The sequence below is a fragment of the Phasianus colchicus genome, chromosome 11 (assembly GCF_987193195.1).
Source record: "Phasianus colchicus chromosome 11, bPhaCol1.hap1.1, whole genome shotgun sequence".
Lineage (NCBI taxonomy): Eukaryota > Metazoa > Chordata > Aves > Galliformes > Phasianidae > Phasianus > Phasianus colchicus.
The window spans coordinates 19,290,122-19,317,840 of NC_143446.1; the positions used below are offsets into that span (position 1 = coordinate 19,290,122).

Here is a 27,719-nt window from a genome sequence, read left to right on the forward strand (position 1 = left end):
ATTTTATTAAGAGTAACAAGAAAAGATGTTTCTAATACACAGATTTAAAATATTTAATGCTGGTAAAATGACCTTAGCATACAAAATATTTGCCACAGAATCCTAGCTTTCACCATGCTGACATGTTCTGGAATGATTTCTTCCACTGCTCGCATGACTTTCCTACTGCCCCAGAGGCTGATGCTCAGGGAAGGGCTCCCCTGATGCTCTCCCAGTGCCTCCCAGCATGGAACACCAAGTGGAGAGAGAGCTGGCAGGGCACGGGTTTGTATTCACCTCAGACTGCATTGACCCGCACCTACTTTACTGCAAAGAAAACACTGCTGGGAAAGAGCGTCATCAATGCGAAAATTCTGTTAATCCATCACATTTTTCACTGTTATCTCTGAGAGCATCTGACAAGACTGCCGAGTTCAATCCATTTAACACAGGCACTCACACAGCCTGATAGAGGTCAGCACCACTGCTGCATAACAGGTCCAGGAGGACAGCCGTGCTGGGGCAGAGCTGACAGCACAGACATTCCCTGTGAAGGCTCCAGTTAACACAAGCACACCTCTGCTGTAGCAGTGGTAGTTGAGAACACTTTGTGACAGGGCTGAAATATATTCAGATCCCAAAATGAGGTAGCTCTCAGTATACCCCCTTCTCCTTGCTGTCATTATTCTTTTAAGCAAGGAGGGGTTGTTTTTTTGGGGTGTTTGTTTTGTATTGGGGAACAGACAACAGCTTCTTAATTTGTCTTAATAGACTTTGTGGCCTGTAGCTCCATTTGCCGTATTTTGACTTGAGTGAATTCTGTTCTAGCAGTCATTCATTAGCCTCAGTTTCTAATGCCATATTGGCAGCTTGGAAGTTCTGAAAGTAAGCCTACAACCCAGCCAGGAGAAATTCAAAGCAAGTTACCAGTATTTTTCCACCAGTGAAAGTTTTCAGCATGAAGAAATGCTTGATATTTTATTCAAATACATACATTTCTAATCCTCACGGTGATGATTATCCCCACCCCCAGTTGCAAAAGGCACTTCTTCCTATAGAGCAGTTGCACTGCGGCAGAAAAAGCACACTGCTGGATTTGATTTTCACTGCCATTAGAATGCAATACACCAGCTGCACTAACTGCCCCTGTGTTGTCTTCTAAATGGTAAGTATGCCTCCTACAAGGTTATGGAAGCAGTAAGAGCTTCAGATTTCTTTTAAAGCTATTCAGGACCCTATGAAATCCTCGTTTATCGGATCTGAGAGTGGAGATTCAAACGATACATAAATACATTTAATTATTAAAGAACTTTTCCAAAGAATCTACTAAATAAAGTTAACATTTTAAAACACTGTCAACATGTTTCTGCTCACGTTTGTGCTTGTGTAACTCCAGGCTACTCCCACTGAAAGCAGCACCTCTAAGAAGCTTGGTCATGAAGAAAGTCCAGGCCAGGTTCCCCAAACAAAGGCACACAGAGCTTCAAGCAGTGTTGGTGAGTGCTGGAATTTTCCTGTCCAACAGGAACTTTAAGCACAAGATTTTCCCTTCTCATCAGCAGGTAACACTGCATACATCGTCCCTGAATTCAGTGCAGCCCATCTGGTCACTGTGGGTCTGGCAAGGCATCTGCTGCACAGCGAAACCCCAGATTTGAAGCTGAGCTATCAGGGGTGTTTTGGCTGCGGGCTGCACAACGATACCTGTAGCAATAAGACTAGAGAGAAAGAAGGACAAAGATCACTTCAGAGCCTGTCTCATCTTGTGTTACTTCAGGCAAAAGCTTGTTAAGAGTGATAGAGCAAATCATTTCAAATGCAGCTGGGAGGACCAGTGAACCAATTCAGGTCGATGTCACCGTGCTAGAAAGAAAGTAAATATCAACATAATGAGAGCAATTGCAGCAGATACAAGAACTAGTTTGAATGGCCAAATGTCTGATAACATCAGAGGGCACTAATAATGCATCCTGCTCCAACAAAAGCAGAAGTGACTGCCATCAACGCCTTCATTGTATCAAGATACTGATGGCCAACAGAAAGTGACCAGGTGCTGACAGCTGTCAAAAAGCATTTTGCTGAATGAGATGTAAAAAGAGGAAAGAATGACCAGAAAAAAGCTTTTCCCCAGTATGGTTAAGATTTAAAGGATATTTGTAATTGAAATATAGTCTGGACCAGTGGCTATGAAAGTATTTGTTTAAAATGATACCACTGCTAAAGTGATTCAACTGCACTGCACTGCAGAGATCCCAATGAACAAGGCAAGGCCAGAAGTCTTTATGGTAACACGCACAGCCCGGACTGGGAGGTGCTTTGTACACTGCCTGGCTGGGCAGATTTGGTCATGTCTCAGTGCACATTCATCTCATTATGCTCCTAAGGAAAAAAAAAGAAATGCTATTCAGTGTAATTTATCGTTAATTAGCTGACGTTAATCGTGGTGATTTCCAAACACCACAAAACCAACCAGGTTCAGTGCATAGCTACGTTAGGTTAGGCTGCCCAGAAGCAGTTACTCACTGCAGCAAGGAAGAACAGTTGTGCTGTTACCAGTAAGGGCTGCAGTAGCTGTACAGCTGTGGGACATCCCAGCACAACGCATCCAAGCTGTTCCCCACTTCAACACACGTGGCTCAGGGATTTTGTTCTCAGCCCTCCCCTCTGCTCAAGCCTCTAACAAGCAGTGCCATCTCCCCCAGGCTGGGTCAGCTGCACACAGTCAGGATCTGAACCACATTTCTGGAGCAACCGAATTAAAAAACAGAGTGCTGGGGAGGGAAGGAAGGGCTGGCAGTTGGTTGTTGGGTTTTTCCCTCCTTCAAATCCAAATCTTGTCAGGAATTTGGGCTCAGCTACTCAGCTCTGAGGACAGTGACAAGATGACAGCGGGCAGACAGCAGTGCTCCATGCAGCCCTGCAGAGGCAGCTGGACCACCACGTTCCTCTCTGCCAGCACCAAGTTCTCTCTATCTAAGGAGATCACAGAATCACAGAATTGCCAGGGTTGGAAGGGACCTCAAGGATCATGAATCTCCAACCCCCCTGCCACATGCAGGGCCACCACCATTCCACCTAATGCTAGACCAGACTGCCCAGGGCCCCATCCAATCTGGCTTTGAACACATCCAGGGACGGGGCATCCACAACCTCCCTGGGCAGCCTGTTCCAGTACCTCACCACTCTCTCCGTAAAGAATTTCCCCCTGACATCCAACCTATATCTCCCTTCCCTCAGCTTAAAACCATTTCCCCTTGTCCTGCTGTCACTCACCCTTTCAAAGCCCCGTTCTTTGCAAGCCCCGATACTGACACCAAGCAGAGAGCAGCTGTTGGCCTAAGCAGGAAGGCAGCGTGCTGCTCTGACCTCGTGCTGCAGAGGTTCAGCCCTCAATTTCAACAGCAAACTGTTAGGATTTGGAAGCTGGAAGGTGATTGCTGGATTCTTTGTCAGCTTTGAGAGGTAGAACAGCAAGTCTAAGTAGATTTTCAGGTAACCAATAAAAAGTCCTTGTACTAATAGCACTTGGATTTTTGTCTTGATACTCAGCCTAGTTTTATCACCTACAAAATACACCGGGACAGACCAGAATCTTCACAAGCCTTTAAAATGGGTCACACTATTCATCACCAAAGATAAGTCTATTCGAGTGTTAATTTAATCAAAACCACTAATTAACTTCTGACATTGATTTCACCTAAGAAGGAAATCAGTGTAGAAAATGGGATCTCACTGTATAAATATTTAATTTAATTATGAGGATGGTTTCCCAGCTGCAGACTTTGAAAGGGAAAAAGGAACAGAACAGCTTTAATGACAATGAGAAATGCCCGGGTGCTTTCTGCAGTGCAACGTGAACAGTTTAATACTTGATTTATGTTCGTGAAAGAAGCTTTGTAGATTCTATCCTATATTTCCCACTCACAGTTAAAATAACACGAATGGTTATTGCTCTGTGGCTGTACCCAGATTTCCAGGAAGAATTTCACATCAGCCATCAAGCCAAAACAGTCATCATCTCCCAGCCATCCCTCTCCAAACACTTTGTATTGTTCGTGGGTCAAGAATCATTCTTTAAGAATATTTAACTGTCAAGTGATGTACTTCCAAAGGATCTTTTCCAGAGGAAAGATCACTGAGTACAGTTACCCATCCTGAAAAGTGGTATTTTTTATTTTTAATCTGACAAACTAAAATGAGTTCCTGCTGATTTCTAGAGAAGATGATTTTCTTACAGCAAGTAAGTATTTTAATTAGGATGTAGTAATATTTCTTACCAACTCCAGTACTGAACTCTTCAGCACTCTCCCCAACATCAGAAAATGTTTATGACAACACTTGGGTTAAGTACACAGCTTGGCAATCACATCAGTAATTCATCCTTTGGAAGCTTTTGGCTTCTCTGTATTTCTTTACTTCTTAAAACCACATTTACACAGGGCTGTGTGCCAACCCAACTCCTTTCCCAGCTGACCAATCTGACAACAGCAATTCAACAATTCTTAACTGGAAAATAAGCTCAGGGCTAGGAGTCCTCCAAGATCAAAAACCACCTTCTAGGATGGAGTGAGATGAGACTGAACAGAGTGAGCCCTACAGCTTACGCAGAGCCCATGGTAGACGAGAAGCACCAGCAGCTGCCACATTCCTGTCCCACCAAAGACATCGTGTGTGTGTTCAGAGCCAGCTGCATACATTTCAGGCTTAGAAATCTACAGAGTTAAAATTTGCACTGAACGTTTGTGGTACTTTCCAGGTTGTCAGGTCGGCCCCGGTGATATGATAAAAAGGTTTTGAGTTTCAGATGATGAAAGGTCACCTATCTTTTACACTGAGTTTCATATTGAGCTCCACATTATATAAAGATACACTTATCTAGAGCTGGAATCTCTTGAACAAGCATACCTTGGTCGAGTTGCTTTCAGTTTCCCATGCAACCGAAAATTCTGCAAGTCAGAGCTGGAGGAGCTTCAGTTTTTCTGGCCAACATTATCTATGCTTACTTCCTCCTTGCCACACAGACATCTGTGTCTCCTTCCAGAGGGAAACAAGTACTAACCAGTAGAACAAAAAGAAACATCCATATAGGTTTATACAGGATGTTTTCAATTTTCTGGTGAGGTCAAGTACCAGCTGCCCAGTACCTTCAGGTTAGAGTTATACCATCATAAATAAAGAGAATGGGAGTAGAAAGTGGAATGTGCTAACGACCCCCTGGGTAAACAATTAATTGTGCAGTCAGCTGTTTCACAGTACCTTGTGGCACATGTATGATCCACCCTTCTTCACTCGGTCAGTCCCCGACGAGGGCCCTTTCTGCAGATGAGAGGACACTGTTAGCACTCACAGGAACAGCAATTGCCAATCATAGGGTGAAGGATAAGAAGCTGTGAGAGCAGGGAGATGGAGAACAGCATCCAAAGGTGCTCTGAGTAAACAAACCTTCAGCTGTGCCCAAACCAAAATAGCTTTAAAGCAGTTAAGATTCTGTAGTTTATGACTTCTCCCAGGATCACGTATTTTCACCTACCAGCCTGCACTATCAGTGAAATATGAGACTCTCGTCAGTCCCACCACTCCATGGCACCACCACAGTGGGTCAAATAAACATATCCATGGACCATTTGTGGCCAGTCAGATGAGGGGCTGTAATCTTCAGCACTTGGTGCTTACTGCCTTCCCAGTCCAAAGCGCAGACTGAAGCACAAACTAGTGACTGTGATGCAAGACATTCTGTAACAGCTCCCACTGCTGCGTGCTAGATCTGTTATTATGCAGCTTTGTGACAGCTAAAAAGGTCTGCAGAAAGCACTGTGCTTACGAGCAACAATTCTGTAATTGCATGTCCATTTGCAGTGTAATGTAGGTGATTTACTTTAACTGCTTATGAAATTGGCTCTAGAATTGCTTTAACAAAGTTATTTCACCATTCTTCTTCAATTCCAACTCCAAATAATGGCCCACTAGTTCAAGGAGACACTGGGCTCCCATGATAACACTTCTGCTAGCTTTGTTGCATATTTATTGAGCATGTGAGCAATTCTCCCCTGTGGTTCCTTTTAGCTGTGAAGTAGTTACTACTGCACTCATCTACTGCTTAATAGTAGAGAGTCCTGCCATACTGCATGTTCCTACAGTTGATATCAAGCATTCCTATAAGCTTTTTAGCATCCATGTGCACTGTGAATCTACTTTCAGGACAAAGCCACAAGAATATGTCCTATAAAAGCACAAGATCAAGAAAAAACATTTTATTAGAGAAGTGGCAAGGCAAACCTAGAAGACAGCACAGCCACTGAGCAGCCTCTCAGTTAATTTGCATGACTTTTTATTTCTGTCTACAATACATTGGTGTGCAATCAAAACATTTCCTTATCACCTCCAAGCCTCAAAGAGTCATTCACTCAAGGCTTAAGCTGACATGGCTTTCACTGGATGGTAGGATGTATAAATCATATCTAAATCTACACAAAATCTTATTAAAAAAAAAAAAAAGAGGAATACAGGAAGGAAAAAAGCCTGTATTTTCTGCTAAGACCATTACATATAACCAACAAATGCAGGTTGCAAGAAAGTTATTAGCTCAGTTTTTAGCAGTTAGAAAAAAAGAATTCATTGCCACAGAGCATGGAAATTATATAAGACAGACCACAGAAAGGTACCATAATAAGTTAAAAACAAACAAAACGCTGAAAAATAAAATCTGCCAATTATTGTTCTACTTATGTCCAACAGACAGCCCATGCATCCAGGATGTATCACAAGGGTGCTGTGCTTGCTGCAAGGCATGAAGGACAAGGCTTTGACCAACAAAATGCAGCTACTGCAGCAAATTCCCCATTCCAGCCTTACCCTGGAACATCTCTCACTCACTGCAAAGGCTTATAGGAAATCTGACAGAAGGAGAACTGACCTACTCCCACATTTAACATCCTACAAATATCCAAGGAAAAGCACACCCACACACTGTGTCTGCTGGTTTCCAAGCCTGGCTGCTCCCCTGGGGCAGGTTTCCTCTTTTTCAACATCTCTGGAAGCTGCTTTTCCAAAAAAAGTGCATATGGGTGCACTGTACCCCACTCTCAGATAAGTTGCTAATGGGCACAATCAACTCAGGCAACCTGTTAATCTCATTTCAGGGAAGTCAGTGTACACCCAGCTGTAAGAAAAGTGACCTAAAAATGCCACGAGAACAAGCCAGAACACAATGGAGCTGTTCAACAGGATTTCCCATTACAAAATGAAACTCAAATACAGAGCTTTGGTCTTAGCTGGGAGCTCTAAAGTGACTCTTAAACTAAGAGAGGTGTGCTACTTGAGGGTCAGGGGGGCTCACAGCTCTAACTGCTGGAGCACATTGTGATGGGACAGCATACTGAAGAAGCATGAGAACTAAAGAAAATGGCCACAGCCTAAGTTCTTTCTATTAATTACAAATAACTTACGATACTCAATTTTTGCCTGGCAGAAGATATTTGATAACAAAGAAGTTAAGTTGAACTCCCCTCCCCCAGCCTCTGAAGCAAGATCACAGCACTGATATGATTTACCACTGCACTAACCTCATACGGTGTTCTCCAGTAATCTATGCTACTGTGAAACAGCATCCCCTGGGCAGATAATTCTCTCACATCACTGAAGGTGAAGAGTTCATCAAGAAACTGCGGATCTTCTCTGAAAAGCAGCCAGTGGTTGTGTTCTCCTCCAGTATGCAGCTCAGCTCCTCTACAAAGGCTCTGTGCATCACCTAGCTCCCTATCAGAGCCATATGGGCTGATCTGGAAACAGCACATTAGATGTACCAAATGTGTTAAGAAACTTTCACTAAGCTCTGACCCTCTTGAATCAATCTATCTTTCAGGCAAAAAGAACATACTCCATATATGGGTTATGTTGAGCTGTACTCTGGAGAGACTTAGGAGGTTGGCACTGATAGTTACAGCACTAATGTCTCAGAAGATACTGCAGCCTGGCTATTCTGGGACAAGTCTTTACATTATGAGATTCAGTTTCCTTTTCCATTTCATCAGAACTCTTCAGAACTCGCACTGGAGGGGGCCTCAGACACGATATCCTGACAACTTGTTTACAACTGAAAACACTAAAAACAATTATTAACACCCAATAATTAAATCCTTTCCAAAGCATCTGGGAAATGTTTGTGTTGAATTTAAAAATCCAGGCCAACTCACATCCTCTTAAGTTTAATAGAGAGCAAAATTCTCAAGTCAGATATAACAGATATTCCCACCATCATCTTAATTTAAGGCAGAAGTACTACCAGCATTATAAGTACAGCAGGAAGAAACAAGTGGCCAAAACTGAAGTGGCTGTTAAAGTGAGCAACAGATAAAAAAGAACAGGGATAACTGCAATACGCTGCAAATTACCAGACCTGTGTTTTCTCTCCCAGGGACACAGATGCTGTTTGTCTCTGAAAGAGCAGGGGTGGGTGCAGGGTCCTTCCTGCTCTGCTGAGGTAGCACATGCCCATCACTGTGCTGTGGTCCAGACACTGAGAGGAGAAAAGCAGAAGCTTTCCTGGCTCAAACCATGGTTACCAGTCTGGAACAAAAAGCTCAATGCTGTTTACTTGCTTCCTCTTACCCTGACTTACCAGGTTGCACCAAATCAATACTCATCTACTCTGACACAAGAAAGTTTGCTTTGTTCTTCACTTTCATCCAGATCTACATTCTTCTAACTATTCAAGGCTTCATCTTCATCTTGTTTCTTTGTTTGCTTTCAGCTATTGCTAAGCTATTGAAGACTATCTGTGAACAGAAGTTACAAAATAGCCCGTCCAATTTAAAAAAAAAGCAAGGAAAATAGCTATAGTCAAAGCAGTTCAGTCACCTGGAGAAGTGTACGTAAATGCACCATCTGATCCATAGCTTAACCTACCAAAAAAAAAAAAACTTGTGGCGTCTTCCCAGGATACAAGTAACCTGGAGTCAGCCAATGTGCTTGGTACAGTAAGAGGTCTCCATCAGTGCACTGAAACTGCTAGAAGATCTTGTGCAATTAGACCCAAGAAGGTGCTGGTAACATCATCCTGATGAAACAGCAGAATGTCAACCTCTGCAATGTACTGACCAGCAAAGTTTAGCAGGTTCCTCAAGCTGCTTCCAGCTGCTGACTTCCCACAGAGGGCTGTGATTATGCCCAGCACACCAGACAAAGACAATATGTACAAGACCACAGTGTGGGGATACTCAAATCCTGCAGGAAACAGATAGCTCCTGCCCAGAGAGGCTTAACTGGTTTTCTCATTACAGATAACCGTATCTGAACAAAACAAGTTCTGTGAGAGTGGAGCAGTTCACTTCTCAGATTTAGTCATCCTAGATAAATGAGAGAGGATATGTAACATTAGAGCTTGAATCTGCTGAGAGATATGGTGCAAGAAAACCAAAACACAAAGCTTACCCTGCTGGGCCTCTTCCACTTGCTGCCATAAAGATAACCAAAGATTAACCCCTTCAAAGCCCAGAAAACTAATTCTCTCCATAAACATCAGCTTTATTACATGCTCAGCTTAAGTGAGCTAGTAGAATCCATTAAAATAATCCAGGATGGTTTGTTCTCTACCTAGAAAAAAATAAATAGTGCAGCTTGTAGCAAAACATCCTCCCTCCCATTTATTTCATTGCACTGGCAAATTCTTTACTTGTTTCACCTGATGTCAGTTTGGAAGCATTCAACTCCTAACCAATGGCAGAGGTCAAGAAAAAAAAAATGAAATTGCACTACTGCACTGCTATTTCAGTGCTGGTGACTTGTAGTGTGATATACAAAGAGGAGCAAAGAACAGTAGGTTTCTAATCAGCAACCAAACACAAGTAGCAAGAGGAAGCTGTGCCCTCATGTATGCCAGTAATATACTCACAGGGTTGTGAGCTTCGTCTGTTGAATGATGAACAGCCCACCAGTCAGATGTCCACTCCCAGGCATTTCCTACAATGTTGTACAAGCCATATCCATTGGGAGGAAATGCAGTGACCTATACAAGACAAATAACTGCCAGTTCTTTAAACCACTCCACATGAAATAAGGCTTTTTAATGACCAGATGACCAGTTTGCTGAAGGTACGTTGATTTCTGCCAAGAACTCTGCCTTCACATCTCGTAAACAGACAAACCAGCAGTGCACAACCGTAACACACTTGCTTACTCCACTTCAGTAAAACAGAATGAAAGAATGAACAGCTATGATCCCCGATGTTCTCAGCACTGTTTCCATTATGGCACCTGGCATATTCTCATCAATTTTGCTGACTGATCCTTTAAAGAGGAGCACTGTTTGACAAACAGCAGCAGCAGAACAGCACATAGCACCAGCATTCTAAGCTGTGCATTTATTCTTACAACTTCTAGATTCCCCTTTCCCACCTAAGAAAAACAAGACATGGCTGTCAGCTCATCCAAGCACAGACTTCTTAACTGATTAAACTTTTAAATTGCCACTTAATTCATATTCCTATCTTGAAAAAAAATATCCCCATTGGGATGCCATAATGGACAGGCTCCAAAAAGGGAAGCTCCATTTATTTTACTGTACAATTTTTGTAGCTTGGGAACACCTAACCAAAAATGAGAGCTAAAAAACGGGGATGCCAAAAGTAGAGGCATGAGAGAGTTTCAGCATCTGACTCAAAAGCGCTTAGAAATGAGGAAAAGGGCTCAGTTTGAGAAGGACTGAAAGTTAAAATGCAGGTAATCTTTTCAGTTAAACTTTTAAAACGTATCCATTGGTAATACTCAAGCCTGCAGTGAAATACACCAGAACTTGAAAATCTAAAGGTGAAAGTACAGAAATGGAAAACATCCACATTCATTATGTTAAACATGGACCTCAATGCTAGGAAGTTAATTTCCATATGGTAATTCACTTTGAGACACTCTTACCGGTGCAGTTCCTTTGTATCCATCTTCTGCAGTGTTGTTACTTGGGAACACTCCCTGCCAGATGTTAGCATAATGCTGACCTTTCGGCTGAAGCTTGTTGCCCCATGGGAAAAGTCTATTAAAAGACAGAAAAACAGTTGTCAAACTCTCATTTTATTCTTTTTAATAAATGAAACACCTTACCCACCTTTTTACTCACCACCTTACTCTGGGGAAGCTGTTTGTATTCCAGTTCCATTTGTACCAATATCTTTAAAGCACAAAGGCTTTAAAGAATAATAAGGCTTCTACAAGGGCAGTTTTGTTACCAAATGAGGGAAAGGCAGCCCTTGCTAGCACTGCCATGTGCAGCACGCAGTTCAGGACACAGGATAGAGGGGACAAAAAACTGTTGCTCACTTGGTCTTCCCCTTCTCCCAAAGCCCATGGTCACCTAAAAGGTGTATCCACTGATTGTAATGCTGTGAAGCAACACACGTAGTTACTTCTCAAGCTCCTTTGCAACTCCTTCAGTCTTGGCTCTAAGCCCTTTTTTATCTTCCATCTCCTGCAATAGCAGCAGTCCTATGCCTTGGCTTTGTATCACATCTCAGCCTCCTGCGCTCTTTGCATTCACTTTCTGTTATACATCTTAGGTGACATAAAGCAATATGTTCAGAAAAAGCCTGTGTTACATTTACCATAGAGGCATACACTATACAAGACAGGCATGGAGGGAAATAAAAAAAACCTCTCAGCTTTTCCTTATCTAGTAACTATCAGTTTTAAACAAGATAAGAAACATCTGTGGCAGGTACCTTTTCTCAAGGCCCCCTCGACAGCTGTACTCCCATTCAGCCTCAGTCGGTAATCGTTTCCCTGCCCACGTGCAAAATGCTACAGCGTCATTCCAGGACACGTGAAGAACTGGATGGTCCATCCTGGAGAGCAAAACAAACAGGACAAGGCCATCAGCAGAAGCAGGTAGTCTCACAGCAATGCAGAAAAGGCACTTCACAAAATTCTGAAGAGAGGCCACAAAACACTATGAGAAAGTTTACAGCTTCAGTTAGAACTGGACAAGTTACCAGATTACTTTTACAGAAAATAAGCTATTTAAAGAACAACAAGGAGCTACTGGTAGGTGCTGGATGGGTAACGCAGCCATCAGACAGAACGATGAACATGCTTTTATGTGCAGCTCTACAACAGCACAAGTCTGGTATAGCTTGCACTCTCTCACATCAGGAACCTGCTGCACCAAAGAGCCAGCAAGGAGCTGCTGATTTGCTGCCTTCTGGGGAAATGCTTAGAATCCCAAAGGAAGACACCAAAAGTAATTGAAGACTGCAGCAGGACCCATTTCTCAGCTGGCTTAATAGTATCTTAACAAGTAACTAAGACTTGATAGGTAAATATACATTGCAATTTAATGGCAAATAAGGTCATTGTTCAATTCCTTGTACACTCCTCTGTTTGCTGCAGGTTATTTGCTTTCAGCTGTGGGGTTTTTGATGGATAGCAACACAATCTTTTGCAGCATTCAATCCAGGAAGCAGTCACTTGCAGAAGTTTAACAAAAAAGTATTTTTCTCTGTGTTCTTTAGGCAATCCACAGCTGAGGATACTGGTCCAGAGGAATTCCTATTCACTTCTCTTTTCTGCCTTGTTTTAACAAGCCTGTCTGCACCTATGGAAGCAGTATATTGCTTTCATATGAAAGTTCACTACCAGTTGTACCAGCCTAGGTTTGCACTATACTTTTGCAAGACAAGATTTGCATGGCATTTTTCCAGCTGTTATGTGCTGACTGTGACCTCAATTTCTCAATCTCCCCCTAACAATGCCTCCTGATATTATCTCTATTTTTGCTTCAGATAATTCTTTCATTGCCCTTGGAGAAGAGACAATGGACTTGTTACTAAGCAGTTCAGCCATCAGATGATGTTACACTAACCTAACTCTGTCCCTAGGGGATTCAAAAACATGCCAACATCCACTAGATCTAGGCTAGAGAGCCTGGCTATTTCCAGCAGCAGTTGTGAAACTTTAACTAGTTAAGCAGTTAGTGTCAACTTCTTTGTCATTTGCCTAGTGAGAGAAGTAATTTAAGAGGTCAAAAATGAGGACAGAGACCTAAGTAAGCACCCAAGTCAGGTAAGATGTTTACAGGCATATTTACAGCAAGCAGTGTGTATCATAACAGAATGGCCACTTACACATTACCTGCTGAGGATGCTGGAGCCAGGACCCTCGGGTTGCCTCCAGTTGGCTCCCTTCACAGGCAACCACCAGGGAGCAGCTGCAACCTGAAAGGAGACAAATGGACAGGGAAGATGCCCTGAATTCCCAGCTAAAGACTATACTGAAAAAACAAATCCAGTGACAAATGGCTGTAAAGCTTTAACTCAATGCTCAAGGCTTTGCTTGTAGCTAGCTTATCTACTACATTCCAAATTACCTCTGAGGAACCAAGGTGATCACTGGATCCACATTACAAAGTTGCTGGCCAGAAAATAACCAAAGGTATGGGTCAGCACAGAGAAAATACATCCCAAAAAATTAGTAAGAGGCAGGCAAAACCTTGAGCATACTTCCCTGCAGTGCTGCCTCCTGGCTGTCTCTCCTTCCCTCCCAGATTTTCTCACCTGCACATCTGATTTAAGCCAGGGTTTCTTCCTTGGGAAGGCACGGCCTTCAGCACACTTCCTGAGGCAGACCAGCCTGTCCTCTCTGAGATTCTCATGTATAATTCTTCTGAAAGCATACGTCAAATGCATCTCGGGTGGCAGTGGTTGAAAAGCCATCTAAAATATTAGAGTTTAACTCGATCCTTTCACGATATTATTCCCACAGTACATTCAGACCAATTAACCTCCTGGCTGATTTTGGTCTGACACATACTGCAGGGATAAGAAACAGCTTTAGCCTACAGAGTGTTTTCATCTCAATTATTTTCTCCCCAGACTCCATGTTTTAGAATAACTAAGACAAAATCCTGATGACATCCTTTAACAAGGGTCAAAACACACATCTTGCAACGCTTCTGCTTCCCAGCTAATTTAACTGAATCTGAAGTACTTGCTGTCAGCTTCCAGAAGGTGGAGATGGGAGAGACACAGAAGTGAAGCTTTATGTATTTATTTAAAAGTTGGCTTACTGAACAACATCAAGCTCACAAACTGAATGCTGTGTAACAGTGCAAACATCCAGTACTTCTCTGACCAGAAATCCCCAATTTGGCTTTCCAACACCAAGGAAGTATTCATGGAATACACTTATTTAAGGATTTCGCCTACTAGGTTTACTTCCAAGTTACAAAGCAGTAAAATCTCTTAAAGGTCTTGCTTTCTGATCTCCCTAGCATGAAGAGGAAATGAGTTGATATCAGCCAAATAACTGTAGCTCAGAATGTAACAAAACTATTGACCCTCTCTACAATTAGAGGCCCTCATGTTTTTTTTTTTTTTTGGGGGGGGGGGGGGGGGAAGAAAAGTATTTGATCTCTCACTAGAAGCTACAGCTTTGTTATTGAGCATTCAAACCCCAAACGGGACTTTCCTTCATCTCAGATACTTAGCTCTCATAACACTATCTGAAGCCTCAGAATGGCCAAGCTGCTGATCAGATACTACAGATAACAGGCTTAACACCAGCCTGATTTATCCAATTCCCTGTTTTGAACTTTAGTCTGCCACTCAAGAGAGGACAGAAATCTCAGGTCAAAATTTGACAACCATACAGAAACAGAAGAGAGCCACAGTTCTATTCACTGAAATACAAAATATCAGGAGTAGAATTTTAGCCTGACACTACTTTTCAGAAAAATCTCTGCAAATGACTGCAAAGACTTGCACTACAGAAGACTAATTTTGGAAAACGTTTTCACTATGCAAAAGAAAAAGCAGATGCTTTCGATGAGAATGGTTTATTTTAAACAGAAAAAAAAATATAGTCTCTCTGCATGAGAGCACTACGTGTGCACGCCTTCTGTTTCTGGCTCTGCTGAACTGAACACCAAATGGCTGCCAATGCCTTCAGAACACCCAGATCTTCAGAGAACTTACACTGATAGTATTAGGACACTGATAACAGTGATAAACTACATGCAGCCTCCAATAATTAATTGGAAACTAATTTAAGTCAGCCACTGGCAGCACTGAGCATGCACCAGGATGCTCTTTCCAAAAGTGAAAGTCATGTACCTGAAATTTACAGCCCTTTCAAAAACTTCTCAGAAGTCTGCAAAGCTTTTAATTGCTCTAAATCTAATTAGCGGGAAAGCTAATTAGTAATATTACAACATCACATTTAACACAGCAAAGCTCTCCCTTCCCACTAATGAGCTTAGCTCCTTTCATAACGCTCTGCATTCTCACTCCTAAGTGTGCTCTGTGGGCTGGCAGGAGACTCCTTTTGAAAAAACAGCAGCAAATGCTGCTGAAGAGATCTTGAAGAGATACTGAATTAGAAGAGGCTATGGGGTCTACCGATTCCCTCTTTATAGCATAGCCATCACTTGTAACAGGACTGGTTGAACGAGACCGCTCTGGTGTTGCACAGCAGCCTTGATGCATAAGGAAGGTGCAGTTCTGGTAGCAAGGAGCATTTTGGAAGCAGAAAAGCTCAGTGCTCATTCTGGTCTGAAGAGGGAAACGTGGCATTATCCAGCTCTGCTTAAGGATTAAACTTCAAGAACTCACTGTTCTGCTTATCATTCTTAGCACTGAAGAAACAAGAACATACGATAGCACCGTGAAGATCAATAGGTAACTGCAACCTATTTGAGTTTTCCACTCACATGAAGCAATTTGCTGAGCTGAAACCTACACTCCCACTATCAGCTTGCATTACATTTAAGAAGTTTTAAGTACTCAATTTTCTTATCAAGGTAGGCTGTGATATCCTCACTTTAACTGCTCCATTAACTGGTGACTTTCTGACAACTTCACAATTGTCTTGAAGAAAAATTCCAAAAGCTACCGGATAGGGAAACATCAGCAAAGTCAGTTTCATCATCAGCATTACACCATGTTCCTGGCAGAAACAGTAGGAACATATCCCACATAAAACAACCACAGCCAGCAGCCACTAAAGCATCTGTATTGATCTTGGGGCTAACACAGCACTGGCCACTTTGGAAGGAGCCTTCCCTCACCTCAAGTCTCACTTCAGCCCCAATTTTACTTTCTAATCACATTTATGTATGAGAAGCACTGTACACGTTTAATTTGCAAAAGCATTCTCTTAGCTACAAAACATGTGCATAGGCTGGAAGCAGGGAAGTTATGAAGCATTATCTTTGAGAAATACACCCAGTGGAGTGGGCATCTTCACTACTGCGAGGCAGAAGTAGTTTTCCAGTCAAGAATATCATTTCAGGTTGAAGATTTGTTCATCATCAGATGTAGATACACAAATCTGTTAACTTTTCTTCCTCTATGCCATATTCTAAACCTCGTGCAGCTGATTCATCAACTACTGAAGAAAGAGGCAGACAGAAGATAGAAAATGTAACATTTTTAGTAGGGCAAGCAGTTAAAAAAAAAAAATTTAGAGCATACTGAGTAACAGATGAGCTACTGGCATTTTCCCTTCAGAAACTACAGAAATCTCTTTAGGTTAGGCCCGAGCAACAAGCCCCATTACACCTATTATCTGTGTAGCATTGGCATATGTTCCTCATGCCCCTTAAAACCTTCCCCTGGCTAAGATTTGGGCAGGGATGTCTCCCACTGCCTCCACACAGCTCCCAGGGTCATATTATCACAGCACCTCCCTCCCCTGCAGCAGAGCCTCCTGCTGTGTGCAGGTAGCATTACCTGCACCTGCCTGCAAAGCGGGCTGTGGCTCTGAGTGGATCTGCTGAGCCCTGGGATCAGCACCCAGCAGTGCCAGACACCAGCAGGCAGCAGTTATTCCAGGCTGCCGTGTTAGCATAGCCCTGCTCGGGGCTGACAGCCACCCACCAACGCTTTGGCTGCTTGCTGCCACTTCACATCCTGCTCAGGATAAGAGGAAAACCAGTGGAAGGAACAAAGATTTGCAGTCATGCTCAGAATACATCACACGATGAGGGGCAGTCTAAACACGGTGGAGCTGTGCTGTGGCTCCCACTTGATTGAAAAGCCATTTTCCAAACAAGGCAAAGCCCTTTGGTAGATGCACACTCCCTGCTCACCTCAGCCAGCCCAGTGCTTCTTCTTTTTATCAGCACACTGCAAACGGCACAATCATGACCTATTTCTATGCAGTACTCATCCCCATAGCAACAGGCTTGTGTTTAAATTGAAACAGCTGTAACTGAGTCAGGGAGACATCACAAATGTAAATAGTGAGAAAGTGAATAGAGATTCAAGGCTCAGGACAAAGAAGAGATCTTTTCCAGCTTGTCACAGTAGCTGCAGCAGGGACTCTACATATGCAGCTATCATTCATACCTGTACTTGAAAACACTCTGCAACAGGACAAACCTTCTGTAATTATGTGCATAAACTGAACTGAAACTTGATTGTCAAGTTTTCCACCACATTGGGAATTAAGTTCAGTGAAGTAGTTGGAAGCAGATAGTTGAAGCATTCCCCCACCCCCCTGATAACTCATCCAGGACATCACCAGCACCTGTAATGTTAGCACAGGTCTTACATTATTTAGCATATCGGTTAAAATCTCAAGCTCCACCAAAAGCTGTTATTAAAGAAGAATCTGTTCTCACTCTTCTAAGGTTTCTAGCTTCCCATATGAGCTCAGCAATGGAAGCAAAAAGGCTAGATGTTCAATACTGAATATTGATATTGTTTGCATGATTTTTAAGAAGTTTGAAATTGCAGCACTGCAAAAATGAAGCATGGCAGTTTTATAGAATTAAATATATTTTAAGTCAGTTAGTGAAAAGATTTCATATTTTACCGGAAAAGAGCACTCTGCCTTTATGAAGAGACATTTGCCTTCACATAAGGAAAGGTTATCAAATCTCATTCAAATAGTATAATACTTCAATGCCATTTCAATTCTCCAAGAAAAATAGCCAAAATTATTTGATACTAAAATCCAGTGAGATTGATTAAGTGCAAGTTTTGGAATCCAGAGAAGCTTCTTTTGAGAAGCTGATATTCCTGGTGAGTTCCATCTTTGGAAGCTCATTTTTCAGCCAACATCTAATTTTGCACTCCAGCTGGTCATTTCTTCCAAGTGAATATAAGCTTTAAGAAAGAGGCATGCACAGATGCACCTACAGCCTAAGGCACAGGCTTCACCCAGCTTTAAAGCTGGAGTTTATGCTGATAAAGATAGACCAATATTAGTGGTTAATTTCCAGTGAGAACTGTGAGCTTCTTTCTTTAGCCTCAAGATCGAGTGAACAGTTTAAGAAAATGGAGACCAACAGTTCAACAGCTCCACCTCGTCAGCTCCTTGCAGGGATTTCTGAAGCAATGAGGCCTGCAAGAAAGCAGCTCACCCATTTCTTCCTTTGATTTCAGTTTCCTCTGAAAGCAAGAGCCAGCTGCAGTAGAGGTGACTTAAATTACCAATGGATGTGATTACCAGCTTCTGCTTAAGAAGAACATATGTTGACATCTTAACAGTATCAGGAACTGATACAATAACCCCACCCCTTTTCCCCTTCACCACAGGTAAGCAAGTTATTTTAAGCTGACTTTCTCAAAGCCATAGTGAATGCTGGGAATGCTGTCCTACCTGCAAACAGGAGTATTTCAAATTAATCCTTGAAATGCACAATGTTTTCCTCATTTTCTAGAGATACTGCTATAAACAAGTACATTTGTACAGGAAGACTACTGCAGAGATTCCAAACAAAAAGGGATTAAAAGTGTCCAATAGTTCTAAACTGAGAAAACTCCGATTTAATAGTGCTTGCTCAAGTCTGCCAGCAAACTGATTTCATTGCATTCTCAGGCTGTAAATTAATTACTACCTGAAAATAAATTGAGAATGAAGATTTGAATGCACTCAGTCTCTTCATTGCAGAGTCCATCTGGCCTAGAGGCAAAAATTAATTCTATCTTTCACAAGCCAAGGATTAAAATGTTCCCACAACTCTCCAGTGAGCAAATTTGACATACTCTGTGCTCCAGACTTGTTAAGTGCTGTTCTGTTTACCTTTTTCATAGTAGCTGCACAGCAAGCAAAAACTCTTGCAATTATTTGCAAGAGCTCTTAAATCCCTTCACGGGCAAGTACACCTCACTGCCTTCTCATCTGGCAGACACAGCTTTCATGATCTTCACTCTAGGAAGCACTGAAATCCCTTACAAATGAAATAATAGCACCGGCCACAGATTTTCCCTCTCCACTTCCTCCTTCATTCAGTCGGGGAGATAAGCGGTCAGGCAAACAGTCTCATCATAACACACGAATAAACATCATCTCTAAGTTTTGAGAGGTCTTCTTTCTCCATCCACCTTCCCATCCTCCTCCAAAAACAAGGAAGAAAAAGCCCTGACTGCCCAGCTATTGGCAATTCTAGTTTGTGTTCTAGGACATTTACACTGAAGACCAAGTATTCAAGAAAGGCCACGACTTAATACATGTAATAGATGCAGTAAATTATCAGATGATTTTAATTTGCAAGTCCAAAAACTTAATTTATGAAGCTATCAAAAGAAGCAAGCCCATGCAAGAAATTCTGGCTTCAAAAGGTCCTCTCTCTCCCTAGAAAATCCTACAAGTGAAGAAGTCCATGCCAGTTTTGTCAGCATCACTTTTATCTGTGATCATTCTACATTTCTACTCTCTGCCATGTTACCACAGCAAACTTAAGAGGCCAAAACTAAAACCTGCATCTCCAAAAGCCTAGAACAATTCAGTTACTGGTTGCTACACCCCTTTTTACTGTTTCCTTCCACACAAGGGTTAGGTCCAACCTACATTCTTCAGCAGTGGATATCTAGGAGACTTCACCTTCAGGAAACGCACACCCAAAGCTCCAACAATTACTCTACGTGCTAAGCTGGCTTGCTCCTGCATCAGCTTTCACAGCCCCACCTCTGTGCTACTGTAGCTGTCTGCTTCTTTTCAGGGACTACAACAAAACTGTCCAGCATAAGACGTGGAGAAGCCTAGGTGCCCAAATAGAGCAAAACCCCAGACAGATACCACCCCCACCTCCCCCCCCACATACATGCTCCACTGTAATCACAAGCTGTCAGACACAAACATATTTGGTTCAATACCTTCACTTCCACCTTTTCCCAATTTTTCCCCTGCATTTGAAATACTACTCACAAAATGCACACCCCTATTGCTTTTCTTGTGTTCACATCTGCATTCAGCTGGAGAACAGCCTCAAACCACAACTAAGCCACTGAGGCAAAGCAGTAATAGAGTCATTTTTCCCCATCAGTTTAGTGCAGTACTAATGACACTTGAAGAGCAGAAATAAGCTATAAATGTTCATGATTATGGTTATGGATCAAGAAGATACATACCACACTTTACAATACCAGCTGACTTGAGTACACTTGGACAAAGAAGCCTTAGTCTTCTCTATTGCTGATCATGACAATTTATTGAAGCAAAATTCATGCTGCTTATACCTTTTCTAATCACATTTTAATAGTCACACTGTGGTTGCCAAGTTTTAAAATATGTTCACTTTCGTTTTTGTTTTTTTTTTTTAATAGAGTTAGATTCCTTTCATCTTTTTCCCTCAGCTGGTATTAGTAGACCTGAAAAATTTCAGGGGCCGTCTAGCAAATCAGAGGCTACCAGTGCTTCTGCTGGTGGTTCAGCAGATCTCCAGGAAGGATTTGCTTCTGCAGAGCCCTCAGAATCCCTGCACAGTAGCTGGAAAGCTTCTGCATTTTAGTTTCTTGCCAGTTGTCTATAGCAACGTGTTCTTTGAAAACAACACATAGCAAACTGCCAGCGCACGTCTTTTAGTTTCAGTAAGAAGGGATAAGCATTGCCTTCACACAACTTGTGTTTGAGAAGCAGTCTGAGTTGCATTCTGAAGTCACATCCACATAGATGACGCTTCTCTTCCCTGCAACAGAAAAACACTTGCCTGTTCTGGTCTAAAAACTGTGCTGTCACAGGCAGAAAGAAAAAAAGAAAACCACCAACCTCTGTACAGTAATCTCAACATTATAATCTCTCAAAGAAAATGCATCCTAGAATAACAAAAAGACAGAGCTGTGACAGCTCTATACAAAGGACTAAGCTGCATGCTCAGACACTAAGTTCTCCTTTCAGCCCCACCACTGATCTGCCTTCTGACACCTCTTCCCTGCTAAAGCAAGTGCCTTCTCAAAAGTCAGATGGTATGCAGCTGGTAAGGGGACAAGCAAATGAGAGGAGGAAAAAAGGCATTTACTTTTTTACCTTCTCACAACATTACAGCGTTTTAGAGCAGAAGTTTGCCCACAGCAAGAGCACGAAGAAGTGCCAAACAAGGCAGGCAGTCACTGCTCTCCAAAGCACTCCACCAAAATAATCAGTACAATCTTTCTCCATGTCTGTTTCAAAGACAGTCTTTATGCCAGTAACTTGCAGAATGACCTAATAAGAAATACTGAAAAACACAGCAAAAAAACAGCTCCTGGAAAGTTTACTTTAAACAAGTACAGAAAATGCTCATTAAAAAAGTAAAGGCAGCCGAAAAATACCAGTGTGGGCTCTGTTCCAGTTCTCTGGCATAATGCTTGCTCTGTTAGCACTACAGGCAATACTTTAGGATCTGGTTGACACACCCAGCTAAGTGGCTCCCAACACTGTGTTTGTTTACACCAGTAGCCAGGACTGAACTTACACTGGAATTCTGTTTGTTTATTTCTTTCAACAGAATGCCTGGTTAGAGATTTCTGAATTGTGGAACTAAGGCAGGAAAAAGAATTCCTCCTTACCAACAGCTGAATTTTCTCTTGTGGAGCTGGGATGATTGCAGCTGCATTTATTCATCATTCAGCACCAATGATGCTAGTATTTGGCTAGTGCAATTTAATCATCTCAGAACTCACAGTACACAAATGGTAACCTTCAATAAAAATATATAAGCTATTCTCATGACCTTTCTTTCCTTGCAGTAGGAAACCAAATCCCACATTTTTGCCACAGTCATTTACAGCACAGACTTACAGAGATCAGAAGTTTCAATTAGTCTCTTCTAAGTAAAATTAAGCTCAACCAATATACTCTCTCAACCAAGAATTTAGTTTATATAAAACTATCAGTGCTGATCACTCCAAGCTACCACACCATCCATTTGCAAAGAAAATCCTATTATTTTGGTGAAAATGACTCAAAACAAAAACCCTGGATGCTCTCAGCTGTTTGGCATAACATGCACTAATTCCCTTCCTTTTTAGCTACCAAACTCATGTGGCTTTTTTGTTGGTGGTGGTGGTGGGGTTTTTTTTTGCCAATATTCATTTCTCCTAAAGAAGAAAATTGAGTCACCTCCAGCTTTACAAGCAGCTCAGCCACTGTCTGAACAGAGACCACTGTCTTGCCTTAGAGGAAGAGAACTGGAAAGAAAAATAGCCAGGCAAGTGGGATTCAACAGATTTTTTAACAATTCCTCCATACATCACCTTTTCAGATAGCAGTTTGGAAAGATCATAATTTAAACATTGTTGCCGTAATTGCCAACACATCTACCCCAGTGACTTCCAAGCAGGCTTTTCTCTGCCACATTACTCACTGCCTGATGGATTTCAGCCTTCACTTCTTCACTCAGCATTCCCTCAAACACGAAGGAATCTCCGAACTTCTCTGCCTATGGAAAGAACAAGATCTGATCACATTATCGAAGGAACATTATTCTCAAGATGCCAGTCACATGTAGAGCTTTATTCTATCAAGAATAAGGAAATTCAAACAGTAACTTTGAGTTGTTCTTCAAAGAATCTGTTTTGGAATGGAAAAGGTAGCATTTATCACAGGATGTCATTGTTCTTAAAAGCCACTGGACAGATGGCTGCTCAAAGAGCTTCTGCAAATGGTTGTTGTTTTTGTTTGTTTGTTTTACTTCTGTTAATTAAAAATGCAGTTCCAATAGCCCCAATTGCTTTAACATGTTACAATGAATAATCTAACATTCAAGGACATATTGCTGTTTGCAACGAGCAATTTCTGTTCAAACTCAAAATCATTACACAACCTTTTTTCATAATTGAGCCAAAAACTTAGAAGAAGAGCTTTTATCTAAAGTACTATTTCTATCTAAAAGAATCCTGATGAGAACCAGCTTATCAAAAGAACTCAGTAAAATGTCTCCTTTGAGACCTGATCATTACCCATGCCTTTATTTGCCTAAACGTTTGACAGGGTTTTCTGAAAGTTGTGTAGGAACAATTAGCTGTCAGGAAAGATCAGCGCCTCATGCACAGGTAGCTCCTTTCTTCCAAGTACTTTAGCATATTCTTTCTTATTCCATTGTTCCCAGTACCCTGCACAAAACCATTATTATACTTGCTGTTACATCTTCTTTAGGCAGAAGAACCTCCTACCACTCAGCTTGTTATCAAGTAGCTGCAATGAACTAGCCAGCAGATTCCTCAACAATCACATAATTTTTCAAATCTCTCCACCCCTGCTCCTTTTAAATAAGGAAAAAAAAGATCTAATAATGTTATTGTACTGGTACAAAGATGTTCAAGGACCCAAAGGTTTTAAAAAAGGAAAGTCATCCTCCTCCTGTACTTGGGACTGGTGAGGCCCCACCTTAAGTACTGCTTTCAGTTCATACAAAAAGGACAAAGAGGTGCTGGAGCAGGTCCAAAGAAGGGCAACAAGGCTCGTGAAGGGCTTGGAGAATATGCCTTACAAGGAGCAACTGAAGGAACTGGGACTGTTTAGTATGGGGAAGAGAAGGCTGAGGGGAGTCCTTATTGCTCTTTTCCAATACCTGAAAGTGCTTACTGCAAGAGTGGGGTTGGTCTCTTCTCACTGGTAACAAGACAAGGGAAATGGCCTTGATTTTGAAGGTCTTTTCCAACCTGAGCAATTCTGTGATTCTACACTTCTAAAAAATCTGTATAGGCATCTTCAGCCATCTGTTAGTTTCACCCAGGCTGCCTCAGTTACACTGGAAAAAAGGTTTTTATTTTAGATATCGAGACACTAAAAGTTACAGTACGCATTTATCTTGATATCCTTATAGACTCCTAGGCAACAAGGCAAGATGATTCCATCTCTCTGCTACCTACATCCAAAATATTCTAGCATGCAAATCCCAATCAAATAATACATTGTGATGTCCTTCAAAAAAGAAGAGGTTAAGTTTTTGATGGGGTTTTTCTCAATGTAGACAACAATCATAAAGTCACAGAATCACAAGGTTGGAAACGACCTATAAGATCATCTAGTCCAACTGTCTTCACACTGCCACTGCTACCACAAGCACTAAACCAGATCTTGCAGCTCCTCATCGAGACGCCTCCTGAACACTGCCAGGGATGGTGACTCCATCACCTCCCTTGGCAGCCATTCCAGTGCCTGACCATCCTCCGAGAGAAAAAGTTCTTCCTTAAGTCCAACCTAAACCTCCTCTGGTACAACTTGCAGCCATTTCCCCGGGTCCTGTTCGTTGCCTGGGAGAAGAGGCCAAACCCCTCTTCACCACAACCTCCCTTCAGGAAGTTGTAGAGTGCAATGAGGTCTCCCTGAGCCTCCTCATCTCCAGACTAAACAATCCCAGCTCCCTCAGCCGCTCCTCATAAGACTTGTGCTCCAGAGCCCTCACCAGTTTCGTTGCCCTTCTCTGGACACGCTCCAGGGCCTCAATGCCTTTCCTGTAGTGAGGGGCCCAAAACTGAACACAGCACTCGAGGTGCGGCCTCACCAGAACTGAGTACAGGGGGATGATCACCTCCCTGCTCCTGCTGGCCACACTATTTCTAATGCAGGCCAGGATGGCGCTGGCCCTTTTGGCCACCTGGGCACACTGTCGGCTCATGTTCAGCCGAGCATCAACCAACACCCCCAGATCCCTTTCCTCTTCACAATCATCCAGCTACTCGTCCCCAAGCTTATAGCACTGCATGGGGTTGCTGTGGCCAAAGAGAAGGGACTACACAATTCCACCTTACCTCAGTGAAGTACCCAGTAGAATTCACGAATCTCTCAAATTCCTGATTGCTGACCTCATATTGATCCATATAGAAGCTGTTAACATGGACTCTTCTTGCAGGCCACTCTCCATCTTGCTGTATTTCAGGCTCATCAGTGCCCATAGTGAACACTCCTCCTGGAATAGCAACCATCTACAGAGGAAACAGTTAACATCAAAAAGTTATTAAAATGTAAGACTAAAAAGCCTCTTATTGGTTTTACTCCTCCTCTATCTCATCTTTGTAGGTGCCTGTGCTCGGAGCAGCACCTGACAGAAAACAGCACAAGAAAATGACAGCCTTGACATCTCAGTCACCATCTGCTTGAAGGGAACAGTAAGACAGAACTTAAACTGAGAGCAAAAATCCCATTTGTAGCTCTTTCTATGTTTAATCTGGGCAGCGCAGAACTTTCACCCAGGATAAATGAGCAAAAACATGCTTTCCCACTGTATTAAAAGCCAAGAAGCAATACAGAACAGAGATATTTTTACTTATTCTTAGATAAATAGTTTTACATTTTACTCAATTCCTAGGAAGACTGGAAAAAGAAACTTGAGATTACTGAACTGTCAAGCATTTTTCTGAGGACAAGCACAGCATGCATGTTTGCATACCAACTTCTTATGGGCCTTCATTTCACAAGAGGCACTTACAGCATTTGATCATTAGTCACACTGCTAGCAGGCAGGCAGCGCCTGCAGCAACATGGGCCAAAGAGAAGACACAGCTTCACATCAGTATATTCCACTCTGGATGACTGCCCTTCCCGAATAAAGAACAAAAGCAAAAGAACTGCTTCAATAAAGTGTCTTTCAGCCATTTTCCAGGGAAACAAAATTTCCTTCCACTTTCCTCAGAAGATAAAGGCCTCAGAGGTCTTGTCCCAATGCAGCATGTCTTTCCCAAGACCCCCCAGAGGACCACAGGTGGATCAAGCTATTTCTTGCCCAACAGCCATTCCCACAATACACAATAGCACTCCCAGTCCCATTCAGAAGCCTTTGTTAGAATTACAAGTGACTGCTCTGTAATACCTCCCCAGGCAACGTTTGGAGGACTGATGCTACCAGGAGGCAGCTTGCCAAGACACTGCCCAACTCATCAACACAGGAATGCATTAGGGAGGAATTATCTGTCTGCTTTTTTTTTTCCTCCAGCATTCCCAAGTTCTTCTTTCATTTAGGTCTCACCCAACAACACTTAAATTCACATAACTTGCAGCAGGGTTACGAGAAGCACTACAAATACTTTTCCTTTGAATCAGCTACATTTAAAGCTAACTGTGTCCTCATTTACACTTCTTCACTACAAAGGATCTGAGCACTTACAGATAGCCTGTAAAAGAATCCATAAAAGGGCTTCAGGATAAATCTGCTTACATTTTTTAGGCCTTTGGGAATGACAACATGGAACAGAGTTCACCACTTCCTTCTAACCTCTTTCCAATGCACTGTAGCTAAAATAGTCTTCAAAGCAAGACTGAAATCTCACCAGTGAATCACTGTCTGAAAGCACCTGAAATATTAACTCATTCTTTACAATCGAGAACTCATTTTCCAAACCTGAAAAATCCTGACAGACTGCCCATCCAAGACTGACATCCATGAATATTGATTCCATAGAACTAGCAGCCTCTAGGAAGGCACATTTCACAGCTCCACCTCCTGTTTGGAAACAGGACCTTCCCTTGTCAGCTTTATGATAACATCAGCACATTTGGTGTTAACACAGGCTGCAGGGCTCAGATGTCTGGCAGCATTCTTCTGCAAAGAACGGTGGAATGTGGCATTACATGTTTCTGCAGCAATATCGCACCCAGAAAGAACGCCTATAACATTAATTAAGCCGTTAACAAACATCCAGCTTTGAAGCACAGGAAGCTAAAGCCAAGGAACTAATCCCTAAGAAGCATCACAGCTGAACTACCGAAGCAGAAATCCAACAGCAGAGGCCGACAAACATCATCCACTGTGCCGGGCAGTCAGAGATTGTTAGCCTTATGACGAGGCCCACAGTGAAACGCCAAGATCCGTTCCCTTCAACACTCCGTTTCCCATAACCGACCACGTCTCACGGAGCAGGGCACTGGATGTTAGCAGACCGGATATCAGGAACAATTTCTTCTCCAAAGAGCAGTGACGCCCTGCACAGACTGCCCGGGGAGCGGAGGGGTCACCATCCCTGGTGATGTTCAGAACGGTGGAGATGAGGCAGTGCGGGACGTGGTTCCCGGGGCTCGGTGCGGGCGCGGTCGGACAACAGACGCCCTGAGAACGCGGCTCCTCGCCTCCCGCCCTCCCCTCGGAGAGCACCCAGGTTCCCGCCCCAGCCGCCGCCCGCCGCTCACCGCCCCGTGCCCAGAACTCCCGCCGCCGTTGGCCGCCGCCGAGTATCGCCGCGCCGCTGCCTCTCGCTCATCCCCACGGCCGCGACTAGCGCCGCAGCCGCAGTTCCCGCCGGGAGCCGCCTCCTTCACGGCGCCAGCAGTCACCGCCAGCCCCGCACCCAACAGCAGGAACAAGCGGCGGAGCGCTGCGGGCGCAGCCATGTTGGTGGGAAGACCACGTGCTAGCCGTGGTCACGTGATCGCCCGCCTCTTAAAGGGGCAGCGGCGCCCACCGAGCTCCTACTGCCCCTCAGCGGGGTCCGTTACCTGTAGAGGAGCTGCCGCAGAGAAGCTGGAGGTGGAGGGCGCCAGCAGCACGGAGATGCCATAAATGGCAGAGACTTCGACAGGTTCGGGTGTAAGGCTCCAGTGTGCTGCGTTTAGTCTGAATG

General features: G+C 42.9%; 1 protein-coding gene across 12 annotated transcripts; it reads right to left on the reverse strand.

Moving 5' to 3' along the window:
- Window positions 1-13: 13 nt before the first annotated feature.
- On the reverse strand, window positions 14-27,524 carry SUMF1 (sulfatase modifying factor 1). 12 transcript variants are annotated; one of them, XM_090148480.1, is made up of 12 exons: window positions 27,289-27,524; window positions 24,918-25,091; window positions 22,529-22,603; window positions 13,515-13,673; window positions 13,093-13,175; window positions 11,685-11,807; window positions 10,888-11,002; window positions 9,869-9,982; window positions 8,375-8,494; window positions 7,542-7,757; window positions 5,236-5,295; window positions 14-1,697 (listed from the first exon to the last, which is right to left on the reverse strand). In XM_090148480.1, the coding sequence occupies exons 1-12, from the start codon at window positions 27,487-27,489 to the stop codon at window positions 1,587-1,589; spliced, it is 1,551 nt and encodes a 516-aa protein (XP_090004606.1). In that variant the 5' UTR covers window positions 27,490-27,524; the 3' UTR covers window positions 14-1,586. The 12 variants fall into 12 exon arrangements, 10 of the variants coding, with proteins under 10 accessions (XP_090004606.1, XP_090004607.1, XP_090004611.1 ...); XM_090148481.1 differs by lacking the exon at window positions 8,375-8,494 and having other exon boundaries at window positions 16-1,697; XM_090148482.1 differs by lacking the exon at window positions 13,515-13,673 and having other exon boundaries at window positions 19-1,697; window positions 7,542-7,752; window positions 8,370-8,494.
- Window positions 27,525-27,719: the final 195 nt, after the last annotated feature.

Excerpts from the sequence above, each read along its gene's own strand:
- SUMF1 (XM_090148480.1), bottom strand. The coding sequence starts at position 27,489 with ATGGCTGCGCCCGCAGCGCTCCGCCGCTTGTTCCTGCTGTTGGGTGCG. Across the intron at positions 13,176-13,514 it reads GGCTTAAATCAGATGTGCAG|GTTGCAGCTGCTCCCTGGTG; the intron begins GTGAGAAAATCT and ends GTCTCCTTTCAG. Across the intron at positions 8,495-9,868 it reads CAGACGAAGCTCACAACCCT|TGTCTGGACCACAGCACAGT; the intron begins GTGAGTATATTA and ends TTCTCCTCTCAG.